The 18,300-nt window shown below is 44.8% G+C and overlaps 1 protein-coding gene across 1 annotated transcript in view; it reads left to right on the forward strand.

Moving 5' to 3' along the window:
- SH3RF3 (SH3 domain containing ring finger 3) overlaps window positions 1–18,300 on the forward strand; it is a 238,048-nt gene that overhangs the window by 181,699 nt on the left and 38,049 nt on the right. Inside the window, exons 5-7 of the mRNA XM_035335431.1 lie at window positions 115–462; window positions 12,289–12,383; window positions 16,087–16,257. Coding sequence (XP_035191322.1) covers window positions 115–462; window positions 12,289–12,383; window positions 16,087–16,257 — 614 coding nt within the window. The remainder of the gene's footprint in view (window positions 1–114; window positions 463–12,288; window positions 12,384–16,086; window positions 16,258–18,300) is intronic.

Here is an 18,300-nt window from a genome sequence, read left to right on the forward strand (position 1 = left end):
TCCTTCTCCTTCTCCTTCTCCTTCTCCTTCTCCTTCTCCTTCTCCTTTCTTCCTTCTCTTCCTCTTCTTCCTTTTCTTTCTCCCCCTCCTCTGTCCCTTTTCCCGGGCACTCAGCTCAACGACTCCGCCAAGCAGCTCATCGAGATGGACAAGACGTGCTCAGCAGCTGCTGCTGGCTGCGAGGTGCCGCCAGACCCGGCCGCGGCGGTGGGTCTGGGCCCATGTCCCACCCCGAGCGGTGCGGGGGCAGTGGTGTCGGCCCCACGGCAGGTGGAGGGCAAGAAGAACGCCAAGAAGCGGCACTCCTTCACCGCCCTCAGCATGACCCACAAGTCCTCCCAGGCTGCCAGCAACCGGCACTCCATGGAGATCAGCGCCCCTGTCCTCATCAGCTCCAGCGACCCGCGGGCGGCCGCCAGGATCGGGGACCTGGCCCACCTCTCCTCCAGCGCGCCCGCCCAGGTAAGGCTGGGGGCATGGCCTCTTCCAAGGGGACCTGTGCTTGAGCAAAGTGCTGTCATTTTCACCTGGCAGGGCTTTGCCTCGGTGTTTCCCAACCATGTGTTAATGAGTGGGCAGGTGTGTCGAGCTGGAGAATAAGGCCAGATAATTTTAGGTTTGATTTAGAACAGAACAGAACAGTTCAGCTGGAAGGGACCTCTAAAGATTGTCAAGTCCAACCACTTCAGGGCTAACCAAAAGGTAAAGCATATTAATGAGGGCATTGTCCAAATGCCTGTTGAACACTGACAGGCACAGGGAATCAACCACCTCTCCAGGAAGCCTGTTTCAGTGTTTGACCACCTTCATAGTAAACAATTTTTTCCTAATGCCCAGTCTGAATCTGCCTTGGCACAGCTTTGAGCCATTCCCTCTCACCCTGACATCGGTGACCAGGGAGCAAAGACCAACACCTCTCTCTGTGCTTCCCCACCTCAGGACTTGCAGAGAGCAATGGGGTCGCCTCTCAACCTCCTCTTCTCCAGACTGAACAGCCCAGGTGTCCTCAGCCCCTCCTGCCAGGACATGCCCTCCATCCCTTTTACCAGCTTTCTTCCTCTTCTCTGGAAATAAACCATTGACTTAAAATAATGAATACATTTTTTTAAGCGATCATACAGTTTGTTTGAACTGCAAAGTATTGCAGCTTATATTTCATCACTTTCTGTTATAGAAAGAGATAATCTTGAGTGATCCCGTTATCCTTACTCCAGACTGTATTTGCTCCCAACAGGGTAACGCTACCGGTATGAAATTCACGTGCTTGGTACGCATCAGGGACAAAAAACAATGGTAGGGTAAATATTTCCCTATAGGTCACTGGAAGACAAACAAGTGTGTTGCAGTTTGGCAAGTAGCTGGTACCTGGCTAGTAGCTGCTGTTCAGAAACACTCATCAAGGTTTCAAACAAGCACGTGTGCTGGCTGTGCAGGCCATTCCCTCCTTCCCCCCTCGAGAATACCTGCAGATCTGGTATTTCAAGGGATTTCTGGACCACTGCTGCCAAGGGAGAAGCAAAAGCAGGAGAAAAGCCCACCAGGGACATGCTGAAATCCCATGCAAACACCTGCTGTTTCTGCAGACAACAAATGCAAGTGGTAATTTGCAGTTTGAAGGCACAGAAGAAAGTGGAAAATAATGTTAATCCCAAACCTCTTCTGCCTTGGCCTTCCTGCAGAGTCTTCTATGCATGGTGTGTGCAGATTAGCTCCTTCTAAAACAAAAGTACCTGAAAAAACACAGGGTTCAGTTGCACTATCAGGACCAGGCGTGCACATCTGAAGCGAAGCACCCACCCGTGCTTTGCGGTGCACTTGGAGCAGACCTGAAGTGAAAAGCCCTAAAATGCATTTCCTAGGGGCATCAGGTCCTCAGTTCCCTCAGCTTCCCTCTACAGAACAGCCCCTCTCGTTCTGCACTGCTTGCTAATGCACAGACAACCCAAACACAACACGGTCTGCCCACAGGGCAGCCAAAACAATGTGCCACGGGGCTGCTGTGGGGGTCTTCGCCTCCTCTCAGCCCTCAGCAGGAGTGTGAAGGTGAGGATATGGCCCCGCATGAAGCAGCACGCGTGCCAAGATGTACATCTTGGGACATCTGCGGCGCAGCGCGAGCTCTAGATGTGAGCGAGGGTCCCAGGCTCGTCAAGTAAATGACACCCAGGTTTTTGGCACTTGAAGTGACACATTTGGACTTTGCAGAGATGTGACAGCCTGTGGCTTTTCTGTTCTTGTACTAGCCGAGGAGAAAAGCGTGCACACCCTGTGCCAGAGTCATGTGAAGACTCGGTCTAAGCTAGCATACCACAAAAATTAGACGGAAAAGCAGCAAGTGCCTTAATTACTCTCCCCTGCTTTGGCAGAACAACAGCTGTGAAAAAAAAGCACATTCATTTCACAGGTCTCTGTAGTGTTTGAGCACAAGTGGTAGGGGACAAGAAGGGGCCCGTGTTCCCCATTAGATGTTTTGAAACCCAACCCAAAGGAAGGTTGGTTGGGTCCTTCACCGCAGACATCTGTGTCGCTGTGCAAAGCTCAGCTAGGGCTGGGAGACAGTGAAGCCCCTCCAGTGGTGACAGACGGACAGGGGGACAGTGCTGTGGCTCCGGTCTGGGGATCTTCTGCCCCAGGCTTGCAGGCAAGGCAGCTGGGGAGGTGCCTCAATCACTGCTGGCCGAAACAGTCACAGCCAGAATCCAGGCAGGGGAAGAAGAGCCTTGGTGAGAGGGATCAGCCTCGGTGAAAAGATGTTTCCCTCTGTCAAAATGCATTATTGCAGCCCAAAGGACCCAGCCACCTCAAGAGTGGCATTTGCATGTATGAATAAGTATGTCTGCGTTTAGGCGTCTTACTATTTTCTGTCTGGTCTGAGGGATTTAAAAATTTAAATTTTCAAACTTTGCTATGAATATAGATCTATTAGGAAAAAAAAAAAAAAAAAGTGGAGCTGACATTCTCATTATATTCTCCTGACCGTAGGAGCAGCCTTCAGAAAAATGTCTCGCTGCTCTAAGACTTGCAGTAAAATCACACGAGCTACCAACATGAATTCACCTGCTTTTAACCTTCTTAGACAGGTCTGCAAAGAGTCCAGACTTTGCCTCTCACAAAACGAGCACTGAAATTGTGCAGCTATATTTATGTGTCTATTAAGCCTGTAATTATATATACATTTAAAATCAAAATGTCGTAAATTCAGCTCCTTCTCTGCCATCTACTGAGACCTGACATGGCTCTGAAACAATTAACGCTGCTACAGCCTCAGACAGAAGATCAGCTCAGCACTTTCGTTTTATTCAAGTGTGTCTGAACGCCAGCCAAAATACCACAACCAGGGGACACCTGAGGTGTCACACCGAGGTGTTCAGGGCAGCAAGAGTCCTGTCTTCGGGTTGTTTTTGTTCTGAAATGCACTTGGCAAATGCTTTTCAGCTGCCAAACTGACCCATGAGCTCAGCCACAAGAAGATGTCTCACCTTCTCTTTCCTCCCCTGTCTGCCCAGCAAATCGTCCTCACAGCCCTCGAGTGGTCCTCTCTGTAACCATCTCATGCCCCTGCTGGTTTGCAGCAGCAAATTCAGCCAAAGTGTATTTTTACAGGGGGAAACATCAAATTTACAGTTTCAGCGCTGACTGCCTAGCAAATTTATGCCTTTCCTTTCACCATCAGAATCTAAATTTGTGTTAGTGTGTCTTTATCTCATGTCCTTGAAATTTCCAGGCACTTTATCACTGCTTATTCAAAAGGATCTCCTCGTAAAGAGAAATAAAGGAATTTTGTTCAGTTTAGTAGCTATGAGCTTCTTTGGTTCAAGCCAGGATCGGTGTTGAGCTGAAACCCAGGGGGTTTCTACCTTTTTTAAAAGTCCAACACACTTTTTTTTTTTTTTTTCCTACAGCCTATTCTTTGAGCAAGGAGAATTCAATCACAGAAGTTCCTGCACAGCATCCACTACCCTACCTCAGGCAACTTACCCATGCCTGGTGAAACCCTGTTCCTAATACTGACATCCATTTCCCCTGCAGACCTCCATCTGGAGCACCTGCTTGCTCTCTGCTGTCTTGAGAGGAAACAGAGACTTTGAAGGCTGCAGGAACTTAAAATCTAGTGCAAATTTTAGAAGTTTCAGTAAATGTGGAATATATTCCACCCCTTAAAAGCGAGTTCATGCATAGTACTATATTCCTGTGGCTTTTGTCAGCGTTTGTGAATTGAAACCAGACACATGCAGAGCTGGCATGTTTTTATTTGTTTTTATGAGTTGTCAGACTATAATAAGCCTCCTGCTTCTCCAGGAGGGCACGGATTTATGCATCTCGAGCACTGACATGCAGACCAGAGTACGAACTCCCATGCTTCGAAAGTACTTCTGCATGTCATTAATTCAATAATTGTGGACTGCTTGCCTTTGATAATGTGTTCGTTGTTCTGTAAGCAGAACCAACCCAGCTGGTTCCAAAAAGCCAAGATGCTATTTTGAGAGTCTAAAAAAATACCTTAATTGACTGCCAACCTAGGGATGCTCAAAGATAGAAGGATCAACTTCAGACCACCTCAGCTGGATGAAATAGTGACTGGAGGACCACAATAGTCAGGATACAAAGCATTTATTGACAAAAGGGCAATGCTGGGGTCTTCATTCTGCTTGCAGCCAAATTTGCTGGTTGTATGCTTTTTGTTGCATGCCGAGTATCACTCAGCGAATGTAAGACCTCCATCTGAAAGGTGATAGTGTCTGCCCGTCATGCAGAACGCCCCATCATGCTGGCAAAACAGATTTTTATTGAAGATGTAAGTAGTTCCGCGGGCCTGTGATGGAGCATAAGCTGAATTAGGCTGCGGGTGTGGAGTAACCACTTGTAAGTGAGATTCCCAGAAGAGGAGGGAAATTCCCCCCTGGACAGTAATCCTGCCTAGGCCTCAGGTGGCTGGTCCTGCTTCCATTTTCACCCCTTATGAATTATTCGTCCCTGCTATTTGGAAAGGTCAGAGGTCAGTAGTGCTCCAAATCCCCTGGTTTGGGGGAGAAAATGCGCCTCATGAATAATGAAGTGTGGCTTTGCGCGCACCAGGACAACAGCTGAGAGAGGAAGAAAGAAAGGATCCTCCTGGCAGGAGGAACTTGTGGTGTGAGCGCTTTGAACAACTCATCACCACGCACAGGAAACCCGCTTCTATCTGCGGGTGTCAGTACAGGCTCCTAACCGGAGGCTGCATGTTCAAGAAAAGCTGAGAACAATGTCTTGCACGCTCCCAGTCCCGAGCAGTGACAGCATGTGAAATGAAAAACCTTCCTTGAAGTGCCTCCCCGTATAAATCATTCGGAAGTGTGACTCCTTATCAGTTATTTAGGGGCGCTGGATTTTAGCTGAGAAAATGTAATAGCAGAACTCTGGTTGAGCTTTGGCTGACAGCCTAAATGTGCCGACCATGAGAAGCATACAGATTACATTTAAAATCCAAAGACTAACTATCAACCTGGAATTTTCAAGCGTACAACAGGCTCTGAGAAAATAAGAGAAATTCAGGTGTTTTCAGCTCTGGTCTGGATTCCAAATCGTATCCAGCCTGCTCCGCTGTCAGCTGCAAATGACAATGGGCTGCACATCCAGTAATGAGATTTGGACAGCTGAAACAAATGGCAGCTATCTCAGGAGGCTGCACTGGTCAAAAATGTCAAGAGAAGTAATATTAGTCTGTCCCACCTGTGTTTCTGTCATTTAGATCCAAATATGTCATGAAAGCAGTGTAAGACTTGGCTGAAGTCTAACCAAATCTGCTCCCTGGTCTCTGTATATTCCCAGCTCCACTCTAAATTATTTAGACCCGGAGCTAAACATTGCCTATTTGTCGCACGTCAATTTTAAATAACTTTATAGAGAACTCTTGTTGGAGTTAGGAGGTGGGAAGGAATTGGGGTTTTTTATTGGGCAGGCATGCAAGCTTCAATTTTTTATAGCTACCAGTAGGTCTTTAAATATGCTCTGTGTGTATTAGGATATATTACATTATTTGTCAAAACTGCTGCAAATGAAACAGATGAGCTGACTAAATCTATTGACCGATTACATAAGCTACTGAGAATCCAGGTCAAAGCAGAATCGCCTTTCAGAAACTCCCAGCATAGAAACAATGGGTTCTCTTTATCCTGTAATTTGTCTCATCACAAATACATTTTGAAAGATTTTTCAAGAACCACAAAATCTAAATTTTGACTGGATCGAGGCAGAGAAGGCTGTGCTTTAGAAGGGTGTTTATTCAACTGTGCATGAAATCCTCTTGCCTGTAAAACAAAAACAAGGTCTTTTTTTTTTCCAGATGCTCCTCAGGGTAGTAACCCAAAAACATTTTACCACTGAAATAATTTTTGCACAGGGCGAATCCTGAGGCTTCACGCTACCTGCCAGTCAGCTACTGATTTGGAAGACTCAAGAGCAAGCAAGGCAGCCTCTTGGTATTTACACTGCACCACAAAATGCAGTCCATCTGACACACTCCGTGTGTACATGCATGACATTTTAGCAGAAGTGACTGCAGTGTGTATTTTTCCCTTTTTGTCCGTGTGGGGTTTTTGTTTATTTGTTTACTGCTACCATCTCCCTGGAGGGGGACTTCCTACAGGAGCCATTGCACAGGATCCTGATGAGTTTGTTGTTCAATTATCAAGAGGGTAATTATGAACTCGGGATAAAATTAACATGTTTTAGAGGTCAAGCCTTCACTTTAAGCTTTCCTGTTTCTCTTCCTTTGATTTTTTATGTTGTTTGATCCCCAAATTGCAAGAATCTATTTACTATAAAACCATTTAAACGCCCATAGGGGAGAGCTAGACACCAGTGCTTAGTGCCTAAAGGGTTATTCTGATTGAGAAACAACACTGAATAAAATATAATTCTCATGATGCTCATCCACATAATGCTTAATTAAGCCTCATTTGGGGAAACTGAGAAGCTGCAAACCAGAATAATCAGCGTTCTTATGGATGGTAATGTCAGATGAACATTTGGAAGAAGACGACAAAAAATATTTGGGCTCCTCTCTCCAATTTACAACCATCCTTAGACTGCAAGATAGTGGAAATGTAAGCTCAGGAAATGCATTTATGTGACATTTCCAGCCCTCTGTAATTCCGTGAGTAACTCCAATTCACAGAAGACATGGTCTAGAACTTTTGACCTATTATGAACCAAAAAATAATCGGGGCCAATGTGGTGCTAGAACAGGCTGGCGTAATATCCTGCCTCACCGCCATCCCCAGCCATAGTCACTCACAGGCTGTAAGAACCTCTCAGTAAATACTAAATTAGGGAAATTTAGCTCCAGTTTTTGCAGGAAGGAATTTACGCGGCTGCAGCTGCCGTCGTGCACATTTGTTTGTTTTTACACACATACCATTAAGGAAGAGAAAGTCTTACTTTAGAATTGGAAAGTCCATTTCTGCTCCCGCTTTGGTAATTAGCATTTGATGAGGCTATTTGATCTTGCGTGTAACACTTTTCATCAATACTGGGTGGCACCGCCATGCATTAAGTGCTTATACATTATTTCTGGGAACATTAAGGCCTGAAGTGATTGCCAGCGTCATTGTTTTATGGAGTCAGTGAATTAGAGAAACAAGTCACAGGAATCTTAAAGACCATTAGGCTATTTTTTGTGGTATTTTCAGAGGACGGTATATCGGCCTATGTGAGTTGAATGTTTGAGTGTTTTTCTCTTATTATTAAGTAATGCTAAAGAGAAATTTAAAGTAAGCTGTAAATATGCATTCATGACATTAAAAGAATTTTTCCTGTGAATTAATGAATGTGATAAGTGCCCCATGGTGAGACAGTGCTGGATTCGCTTTGAAGTCAAAATAGAGATTTCTGCTTGGTGATTTTCTCAATGATAAGAACGTTCGTCTGATAGCAGCAGCAATTATTTTTCTGTGAAGGCTGCTGCAACCTGCAATATCACCGTACCCCACTCCTACTTTTATCACTGTCTTCATGACTTCTATTCCCCTCCAAGTCTGAGTCCCGTGCTTTCGCAAGACACTTCCCTAATCCCCGTAGGCACCATGTCTTTCTAAATTAAGCCACAAATATGGCCTTAAAGTACCAGTGAAAATCTAAAGCGAATCTCCAATGGAGAGAAAAAGATAGTTTATGCTGGAAGTCCAGAGCACTGATCTTCGTGCTTTCGTAGAAGTATGGATGGGAAGAGAGAAAGGCAATGAATTTGAAATGAACTTTCAGCCCAGATGAGTGGTTATTACCTTTAATTTTCCTGGTCTCTCTGGGCTTGTCAGTAATGTTTTGCCAGGCTGGTTGTTTTTAAATATATGTCAGGGCTGACACAAGAGGCAGCAACTTCTCAGCAGCGTATTATTTACTCAGGGGTATATGCTATAAACTGTAATAGAAATATATCATTACATATACATTAAAGTGTGATTTGTTTTGATGCTGCTGTAGTTCTCTTGTAAATAATACTTACCAGCTGGAGGAGGAATGAGACCCGCCTGAGCTTAGACACATCTCAGTGACTCCTGAGGAAGTCGTGTTATTCATTCCCACCAGGAAATGTCGACCCTCAGGCTGCACAGTCGCCTGGAAAGTTCAGTCTTGTCAGCTAGCTGTGGGTCTCTTCCTTTCGGATGCAACCTGAACAATGGCTGATGCCATTACTTATTTAAGTATCTAAAAGTTTTATTGGAGTCATCTGGGGGTTTTACTCAGGATTTAGCCTTCCATGGTACAGAGATGTACCTCGGCTGCACATCACAGAATCACTGAGGTTGGAAAAGACCTTCAAGATCACCCTGAGTGCCACCACTAAGCCATGTCCCTTAGTGCCATGTCCCCACGTCTTTCAAATACCTCAAGGGATGGCGACTCTACCACCTCCTTGGGCAGCCCGCTCCAATGCTTGACCACCCTCTCTGTGAAGAAATTCTTCCCTATATCTGATCTAAACCTCCCCTGGAGCAACCTGAGATTGTTTTTTTGTGTCCTGTCACTTGCCACCTGAGAAAAGTCTGACACTGTCCTTGCTGCAGCCTCCTTTCAGGTATTTGTAGAGAGCGATGAGATCTCCCCTCAGCCTCTTCTTCTCCAGACTAAACACCCCCAGCTCCCTCAGCTGTTCTTCAAGTCTTGTTTTCTAGTCCCTTCACTGGGTATGAAGAAACAGGACTTGGTGTGGAGGTGTCCTCAGTGTGCCTTTGGGCAGGAGCTTTTCCAGCTGGCTGGCAGCTGGGCCCAGACTGACCTGGGGAAGAGGAGAGCTATTGTTGTTGAGCTGAGAGCATCAGGCGTGGTGAGTGGTACTCGGAGGATGCCTGCTAAGAAGTCAGATTTGGCTGTTTAGCAACCTAAGTACCTGGGACGAGAGTTGGCAGTGTCTAGTTCAGAAAGCTGCACACCAACGTTAGGGTAAATGTCCTCCTAATCAGGAGGGGAAAGGATGGATGTGGCACATGGACCTTCCTAAAGGTATCCAACAGAGAACAAAGTATCAGAGCACTGCCTCCGGTTCCCATTCCCTGTAGCAGATGAAGAAGAAAGGAGGGCGTGTTTAGTACCTTGTTCCTTAGATCACAATAGCAAAACTACAACCTGGCTCCAGGGCTAAATAAAGGAGGAAAACAAACTAAGCCCTGCTGCTTGCAGTGATGGAGGAAGGCCTGCTGTGTGCTCCAGGAGGGCTGTTAGTGTTACCAGCAGCTGCAGGGACCCACATACACCCTGCAAAGGGAAAGGGGAAAGGAAAGCTTCCACAAAGTAATCAAAAGTATGAAAAAATAACAGCCACGTCTCTCACAGAAGTCAGTCTGTGGATTCGGTGCCGTGGAAGGCCAGTGGGTCCTGTGGAGCGAAATCTGGTGATGACCATCAGGGGCAGAGGCAGGCTGGCAGGTAACCCATCGTGCCAAAGGCTGTGGGGGGAGCAGCTAAGGAAAAACTGAAGCACGGTGAGGAAGCAGGCACTGATTTAGAGTTTGTATGCACTTGTTTGTAGGGTCCAGGGTAGCGCCAGATGCAGCAATATTACAGCGACAGATTGCAGGCAAGACACTGACTGTCAAGTGGGTAGAGAACGTAGAGGGCTACAGAGATTTCTTCGGGATTAGTCAAGGGAAGAAAGCAACACTGTCATCAAGCAACGCTAACTGACAATTATATGATGTCTTAATCCCTAGGCCTGTATGTTAGTACAAGCATAACAGCAAATAAGAAGCGTTTGGGCTCGTGCTTCTAGCCATATAGATGATGCACAGGCCACCAGCGTCAGTGCAAACAAGTGAATGGCTGATGCTAACGCAGCAATGCTGCTCTCCGGGCTTGAGAGGACCGTATGAGCTCAGGAAAGGATAGCACGTGTCCTACACTGCTGAGATCTTGTCTGCATATACAGTTCGCCCTGAGGTTGTTCACTCAGCTCCAGCTTTTCATGTGAGGTAAAAATGAAGTGTTTTGTCATACCAGAAAAGGGCGGGTTCTGATCTGTTTTCTGCTGTTTTGGAGGCAGTTTCTCCAGCTCTGAGTGGACGTACAGTTGGCACAACATGAAAAACTTTGCACCAGCTGGTTTCTCACTTGCCTCTTGGGTGAGGCATTTGCCATGCCTCTCTGCTCAGCATCTTCCTCGATCCCTAACCCCATTAACAAGCTCAAAATAATGAGTGAGGGATCACGCTCCAGCTATCCCTAACATTTTTGGGTGGGTTGATATTATCTCACTGATATGACAGGCAGGATTAATAGAGCCTTAGTCACGGAACTGGAAAGAATGCTTACTTTTACACATAGGACTAAGAGCTGCCTGGAACCTTCCTTGGTTCGAGCAAGCAGCCAGAAAGTGAGGGGAAATAATGAGAAAAAGGAGATGTACTTGTCACTACAACTTCATGATGGAGCATAGATATTGGTGAGAGAGGAGACAGCTTGCTGCTTGTTGCCAAAAGCTGTGGAATCACAGAGCAGCCTTCATAGTTTGCTGCCTGATTCCTTAATGATACTGTGTTAATATTCAGCAGAGCAATATAAATTAACAGTGCAATATCGAGACATGACACTGTAATAATTATGTGGGCTTCTCTGGAATGAGGTGACCTTGAAATCCATTAATTAAGTAGCAATGTGTGTCTTGGCTTAATTCGGTGTCATTTGTAAGTGCAAAAAATGTCCCTATGTTTCTGTTCCCAAAGTAGATCAATATTTACTGTTTGTTAGATAGCATTTGGAAACAGAAAAGCTGCACTGGAGGTCTGTGAACCACTCAGATTATTTGCTGTATGGAAGAGGCTCTGTCTGAACCTGCAGTTGGTACATAAACTTTGAATACTACTTTATGGATCCATTCTACGTACGGACGTGCATTCAGCATTTGGCTGGACTTCCTATAAAAACCTTTTGCTCAAGTAAACCATTGCAAGTCCCATCAGCCCAACTCCATCCTGTATTTGCAGAAAAGACCTGTTGCTACTGCTCCTGTCGTTACTTCAGAGGAGGTTTCCAGACAGAATTCATCTTTTTCATAGATGAGTGGGAACTTTGATGAGACAACTCAAAAGATTTTGCCCTGCATACTTTGGCTCAGCATTAACTTTGAAAATAGAATGATTGCATTTAGATTTGTCTTTCAACATTACTAGCTGGAAAACATATCTGCCTGGTTCCCTATATGAGAGAGGTGATATATTTGATGTGGTAGAAGAGTAGCAGACTCCTAGTTTCTCCATTCAGAGATACTCCTGATACTACTTTTGGGTTGTGCTGTCAGCTGCCTCTTTTCCTCAAGGAGAGTATTTCTAAGGACAAAAACCATATACAGAGATGAGACTGCATTTTGGAAGTTGAATAGTATCTTCTCCATAGATCTGTAAGTCATTGATGAAAGGAGAAAAAAAAAATGAAAAAACAAGCTACTGAGGGAAAAGGTTACCTTTATCAAAGAAGGTAGTGCTGCAGAGATGTACATGTTGAGCTGGTTTTACAAAGCAGTTCAAGTAGTTTTGCTTTCTAGAACTTTTAGGATTTGTGTGCAGGGGATAACTGAATTTCTCTGACAGGTACATGGAAATGCAGTTAATAAGCTAATATCCCTTGTGTCAAAAATGTATTTCTGGAATGTGTAAGGCTAAAAGATGTCTTCTTTAATGCAGAATTATGAAGGTAGAGAGCCCAGGAATTGATAAAGGTTGTGTTTGTTTTTTTTTCCTCTGTGCCTTCACCCTATAACACTTCAGGAAACAGTGGGCTTCACCTTAATCCTTATATGTTCTTCCTTGAATATTTCAGGATTCCTCTTCAATTGGAACAGTGGCTGGTCCAAGGACAAGTGCAATAATTGGAGATCAGGGGATACCACCGAAGGTCCAGCTCCCCCTCAATATGTAAGCAGACAGCTCACTTCACTCACTGCTGACTCTTTGCTTCCAATTGTGTGTGCATGTGTTTGAAATCTGCAAGCCTGAATCTCAGCTCAGGAGCACTCTGAGAAGAGAGACACCATGATTTCTTACATGACCCAGTGCCCATTAAGTCTGAAAAAACAGTCGTGAAAAGCAAGACTCCCCTTTCTCTATGAGCCCTTTTAGATTCCTGGTATATTTATTACAGCTGCATGAATCACTGTGAAGCAAACAGAATGCCTCTCAGCTAGAGAGAGCTTCTTCCTTCAGCTAAAGCTCTTACAAAGGTGTAGTCCTAGGCAATCAAACACCTGATACGCTCATCATTAACTAGAAAAAAATGACCCAATTACATTTTTTTTCAGTACCATAAACACAGGCATCTAGTGAACGTTTAAAGTGCAAGAGTATCATGGGCATAGGAGCTTGTTAAATGGTATGTGGAAGAACAGAAGGTTGACTAGGTACAGAACAAAAATGATAGGCTTCATTATAATAAATCTCTCTGAGTCCAGTTGGCTTATTTGGTACCTGTCAAGCTACTCAACCCTTTCCTCTGATCACATATGCTTTATATAAGCAGGAGAGCTATATAAACACACATACGCGTGAATACCAGTGTTATGATATGAGTAAAATGATATCTGAATTCAGAAATAAAATCTTAAAGTAACATAGGAAAACTGCTTTAAGGAGAATAGGGGAGTTGGAACAGATCCAAGGTAAAATAGTTTTTTGGATCCAAAGTGAGGTCTGCATACCTGGGGACACCCAACATCACCGGCTGCACTGTGGAGAGCTCACACCGTCACCCTATAGCCACCCCGCGGGGCCTGTGTGACACGGAGTGAGGCAAAAAATTATTTCAAATGGTGCCATAATCAGCAGTATTTCTGGTATTTAGCTGCTGAATCAGGCCAATTGCCAGCTGGCTGGCAATACCCCTGCCTCTGTGGCTCAGCGAGCCTCCCCTGCTCCCTCCCACACTTCTCCTGTCCTCTCTCCCCTGGGAAGCATCCTTGTAATCCAGTCTGACATTTTGCATTTGCAAGCCAAGCTCCAGCCAAAGAGGAAGTGTTCTCTGAAGGCTGTACCAGACCCAGAGAAGCACAGTCCTAGACAGAGCCATGGGGGTTTTGCATTATAACTGGAGTCACGGGCAGCTCCCCAAAGCCAAGAGTGGGAGATATTTTCTTGCATAGGCATTTTTTAGGGAACTTTTTATGAAGATTTGGCTTCCTCTAGCTCATTCTCCCTGTTAGTCTCACTGTTTCACATTGCCCAGAATAATTACATCTTCCAGGGTTACAGATCGTTGTTCCATCACTTTCATCTTGGCCATGGAGAGTTGGCTGGTGACATTTTTCACATGGTCCATTGAGAAAGCGCTGATTGCCTCCGTTGTTGTCCCAGGGACCTACTGCAGGGTTATCACACACAGTTTTTGTTGGTTTAGTATTACGGAGACAGGCTGGCTCTGGCATGGAGTCCAGGCTGGGCTATTGTACATCTTCCTTCAGTCTCAGCAAGGATTTTGGTTCTCTGTCCTGAGTATGTGCTTATTGGTTATTCAGGCTTACAGGAGGCTGAGCTGGGGGAATTAGCAGGGAGGAACAGAAAGAAACTCATAGGAGAGCTGGGGTCAGCTGCAAGGCAAAGCAGCCTACGATCCACCTATCTTAGGGTAATTTTCCTTACACCTTCTTCCAACACCTCAATCTGTAAATTACATTATTACATATAGCCCCTTGGGAAAAGGCCCAAGTGAGTGTAACAGTCTATAATGCTCTCTCCTTGACTCCTACTTTGCTCATAGCTCATGAATACGAGCCATATTGAAGCAGCAATTTAAAAAGACATAGCCAAAGCCACTCTTTTTACTCCCTTAAGTGAGCACAGTTCCTAGCACTTTCTGTTATGTCCTAGCACAGCACTGTGCTGAAGGATTAGCACTGAAGCATGTAACCTTATTTCATGTCAGGGTGATGCATTTTAATGTTCTGCAGTTCGTATGTAGCCTCGGGTTTTCCATCAGGTGAACAACAACAGACCTGCCTGGGACCACCTGATGATACAGATTATATAGGCTAAACAAAAGATGTGCAGGATGGTTTCTCCCATCTGTTGACTAATGAAATACAATTTTTGATTGGGTCTTTGTACCCTATCCAAATGGTGAATACGGTCAGGCACATCAGCCTAAGGATGCCCTGAGGAGCTGTTACCAAATATTTCATATTCTGCTCATTACTACTGTTTATTTACTGCCTTCAGAATAAAAATAAGGAAATCTATTGGCACCATAAAGGAGAATTAGGAAAACTAACAGGATTTATTCCTCAATCATATTTCCTAGGAGGTAGAAGTAAAAAGCCATGTATCATTTTTATTGGCTACAAGTCTAAAATCACAATGATTATAGTTTTCATTATTTCTGTTTTGCAACTATGAAGTTGCAAGTATAAGGTGGGCAGCAAGCCTCTACTCAACCACCCCTGAGCCTAAAAGCATCCTGATGCACTTTGTAGTGTAAATGCACCTTCCATAACTGTTTCCCCATTTGTCCTAAACTCTCTGCACTACCTGTCAGACACAGAGACAAAAAAAAAAGCAACAAATAAACAAGAACTCAAGGCACAACCCTGATCAAGAATTGCCAGAAATCCCTTTTGCATTTGTAGAAAGGTGACAGTACCAAAAAAAAAAGGTATTTACAAAAGAAATGTTGTTCTACATGTGACTCTTGCTATCCTATCCAGACTTTCCGTTATTCCACAAAGCGTAAGCAATCATTCTTAATTTTCAACAAGGCTCTCTCTAAACAGAAAGAGTACCTTTAGGGACTTTAAGTTGTAGCCATTTTCACAACAGACACATCCCTGAAGTAGTAGCAGAAGAACAAAACAAAAGATAAAAAGAAAGATTCTAAACAAAGGGAATAAATAAAAGCTATAATTAAATAAATAAAAAGTTCTACGTATTGGGAACTGCATTAAATATTTATGAGTATGCTTGCATACAAAACATCCAAAGCCAAATCCTACCACTTAGCTTACGTCAACAAAAATGCTGTTGTAAAATTCATCCTCCCTCACTTGTTGTTTTGCCCACACAATACAAGTGTTACCATAAGGGATTAGAACAGTTCAGTGTGGTGCTTCTAAAACTAGCCAGAACAAATAGCACAGAGGAAATTGCAAGAAAAGCTGCCTAAAGCATTTGTAAATAGCCTACCCAAAAGAAAAGTTTCTTCTGAAAATTCACAATGGAGGTGGCTTGCGCCCTGAAGGATATGAACATGTGCTTCGTCCAGGTGTTAGGCTTTGACAAGCCTTCCTGTTTGGGCCCTGGTTACTCGGACTGCAGTTGCCTTCTCCTTCTGAAATTCCTGCTAGGTTCTTGAGTGACGCTTTGTGGCAGTGTTTGGCTTCACCCTGGGTGAGAAGTGTGTCTCGCTGATCTCTACATTACCCCCTCTCTTTAATCTCATTAGCTATTCCCGTATTGTCTCAGCGCCCAGTTGATCTCTCTGCCATTCCTTCTGCTGTAACGATGTCCCTTTTCCACTGCTCTTTCTGAGCAGTGTTTCTGCTCACTTTCTGCTCCGTGGGGCTGGAGTCGAGGTGGGACAGGCGGTGGCTGACGTCAGCTGTGTGCTTTCTTCGTGTGCGACCTCTCCCCGCAGCTACCTGGCCCTGTACGCCTACAAGCCTCAGAAGAACGACGAGCTGGAGCTCCGCAAAGGCGAGATGTACCGGGTCATCGAGAAGTGCCAGGACGGCTGGTTCAAGGGCACGTCCCTGAGGAGCGGCATGTCCGGGGTCTTCCCAGGGAACTACGTGACACCTGTTTCCAGGTGAGGACCGCCGGCCAGGGTGGGGGTGCCTGAGATGGGGTGGAGGCATTCTGTGGCTGGAGGATGCTGAAAACAAGGCGGCTCCACTTTTCAATCACATTCCCCCTACCACAAGTTTTCCAGTGGCAGCATTGTTCATTGCAGACTCGGGTAATGTGATTTGTGGGTTGCAGCATCAGAGTCATCCACACTCTCAGACTTGTCTGGTTTTGTTAGAAGATGGCATTTACAACCCCCAGCTTTACAAAGTCTGATGTGCCCAGCTTTTACTATCACACAGGATCTGTTTGCTAATGATTTGGTATTGTGACAAAACCACTGGACATATACCAGTATTAAACAAAGCAAGCAATGCTTGTGGATTGCTTTGCAGTAGCTCCTCATCTAATTTATTTATTTTTTTTTCTGAAATCCAAGTTGACAATTCTGAAATAATCTGCAAGCTGAGGAGATAGTTCATGAGTGTATCCCCAGCTGTTTTACCCCACTGCTCCTTGCAGGCAAGCGTTGCCATGTGTATGCCCATCTCTCCTTCAGAGCCACCCTGGGTTTGCAAAGCTCGCCCCTTCTCACGAGCTGTCAGTGCTCTCTCCCAAATGCACAGAGTCCCCACCATCTCTTGGTCCTTCCCAGAGAAAGGCACCCCACCACTCAGAGAGTGTTGATCTTGAAAAATCGCTCCAGGTTTGTTCCATCTTCAGATTATATGAACTTTGTAATATGTGGACTGGGCAAGATCTAAAATTAAGAGCAGATGAGAAGATGATGACTAAGCCTGCTGACAGTCCTAAAAATAATAATAATAATAATAAAAAAATGCATTAATTCATGGGGGCTTCACTGTTCATCAACTTAAATGTATTTACCTGATTTTATAGAGCCCCTTGGCTGCCTTCACTCTGTGCCTCTTCAGCTCTTAATTAGTAAAGAGGTTCGTGCTGAAGTGTTGTTGATCTGAATCAGCAAGACTTTATTAAATGCAGCATGTCACAGCTAGAACAAGACACAGAGAAGTGCTAAAGGGCAAAAGTCCTTTCCACAAAACCCAAAAGCAGCTTTATGGTTATATTTATGATCCTGTGAGCTAATTAAGTTCCTGTGTAAATCACCCTCAGTGAGAACAGCAAGAAAAATCTGATAGCAACAAAATCTCCTATTTGCAGCACATTCAACTTACTTTGTTCCCCTTCGTTTTGACAGCAAAGCGGAGGATTAGATTCATACATGTTTTTCTGGCACTCCCTACAGAACCCAAGAAAAAGAAGTTGACCAGTGAACTAGATGTATAAGCTCCATAATGGAAACACAGTGGGAAACGGGCAAGACCATCTAGGTGGACAGACAGGCACAGGGCAGGGCAGCAAAGAAAATCTGCCACATCCAGCATCTATCCAGCTCTACTGGCATCACAGATACAGTTTCTGTACCTGTCGGTGTGCCTGCTTGCCTGAAGGCAGCCCTCGGCGGACTGCTAGGCGTGCTTTTCTGGCAAACCCAATCTAGCACAGATGGCCAAGACAGCCCCAGCCGAACCTTGCTCCTACCCTGCCAGCTCTTCGTGGCAGATGACAGACAGTTGAGATTTCCATCTGGTGGGATTCCTAGCCTTTCCCCGCTTGAAGGCTGATGAAAAAAATTTGAAGAAAAAAAAAAATCAGACTTTTAAAAAATAATAATCTAGGCAAACCCTGTTTGGATTTTATGACGCTACAGTGTTGGTTTTCCTCCTATAATTTTCTTTTGGGGGAGAGGGGGCAGAGGGGACTGCTATCTTCTGCACTTTTCATTTCTTTCACTTTTCTGCGTATATCTTCCAGCCTGTCTTTTGGCCTCTTTCTGTCAGAATTTCACTCATTTGGTTCTTCCTCTTGCCACTTTTTTCTTGGAATTGCTCCGCCAGTCTTTCCTGCCCTCTGAATTGCACCGGATTTTTCAGCATTCTCCCTCTTTCTGCTCTACTCCTCTCTCTGTTCTCACACAACAGTTTTGGTCCCCAGTAGTTCTCCCATTCCCACCCTTGTATGTTGGTCTTGCCCCTTTTCT

The sequence above is a fragment of the Oxyura jamaicensis genome, chromosome 1, assembly GCF_011077185.1.
Source record: "Oxyura jamaicensis isolate SHBP4307 breed ruddy duck chromosome 1, BPBGC_Ojam_1.0, whole genome shotgun sequence".
NCBI lineage: Eukaryota > Metazoa > Chordata > Aves > Anseriformes > Anatidae > Oxyura > Oxyura jamaicensis.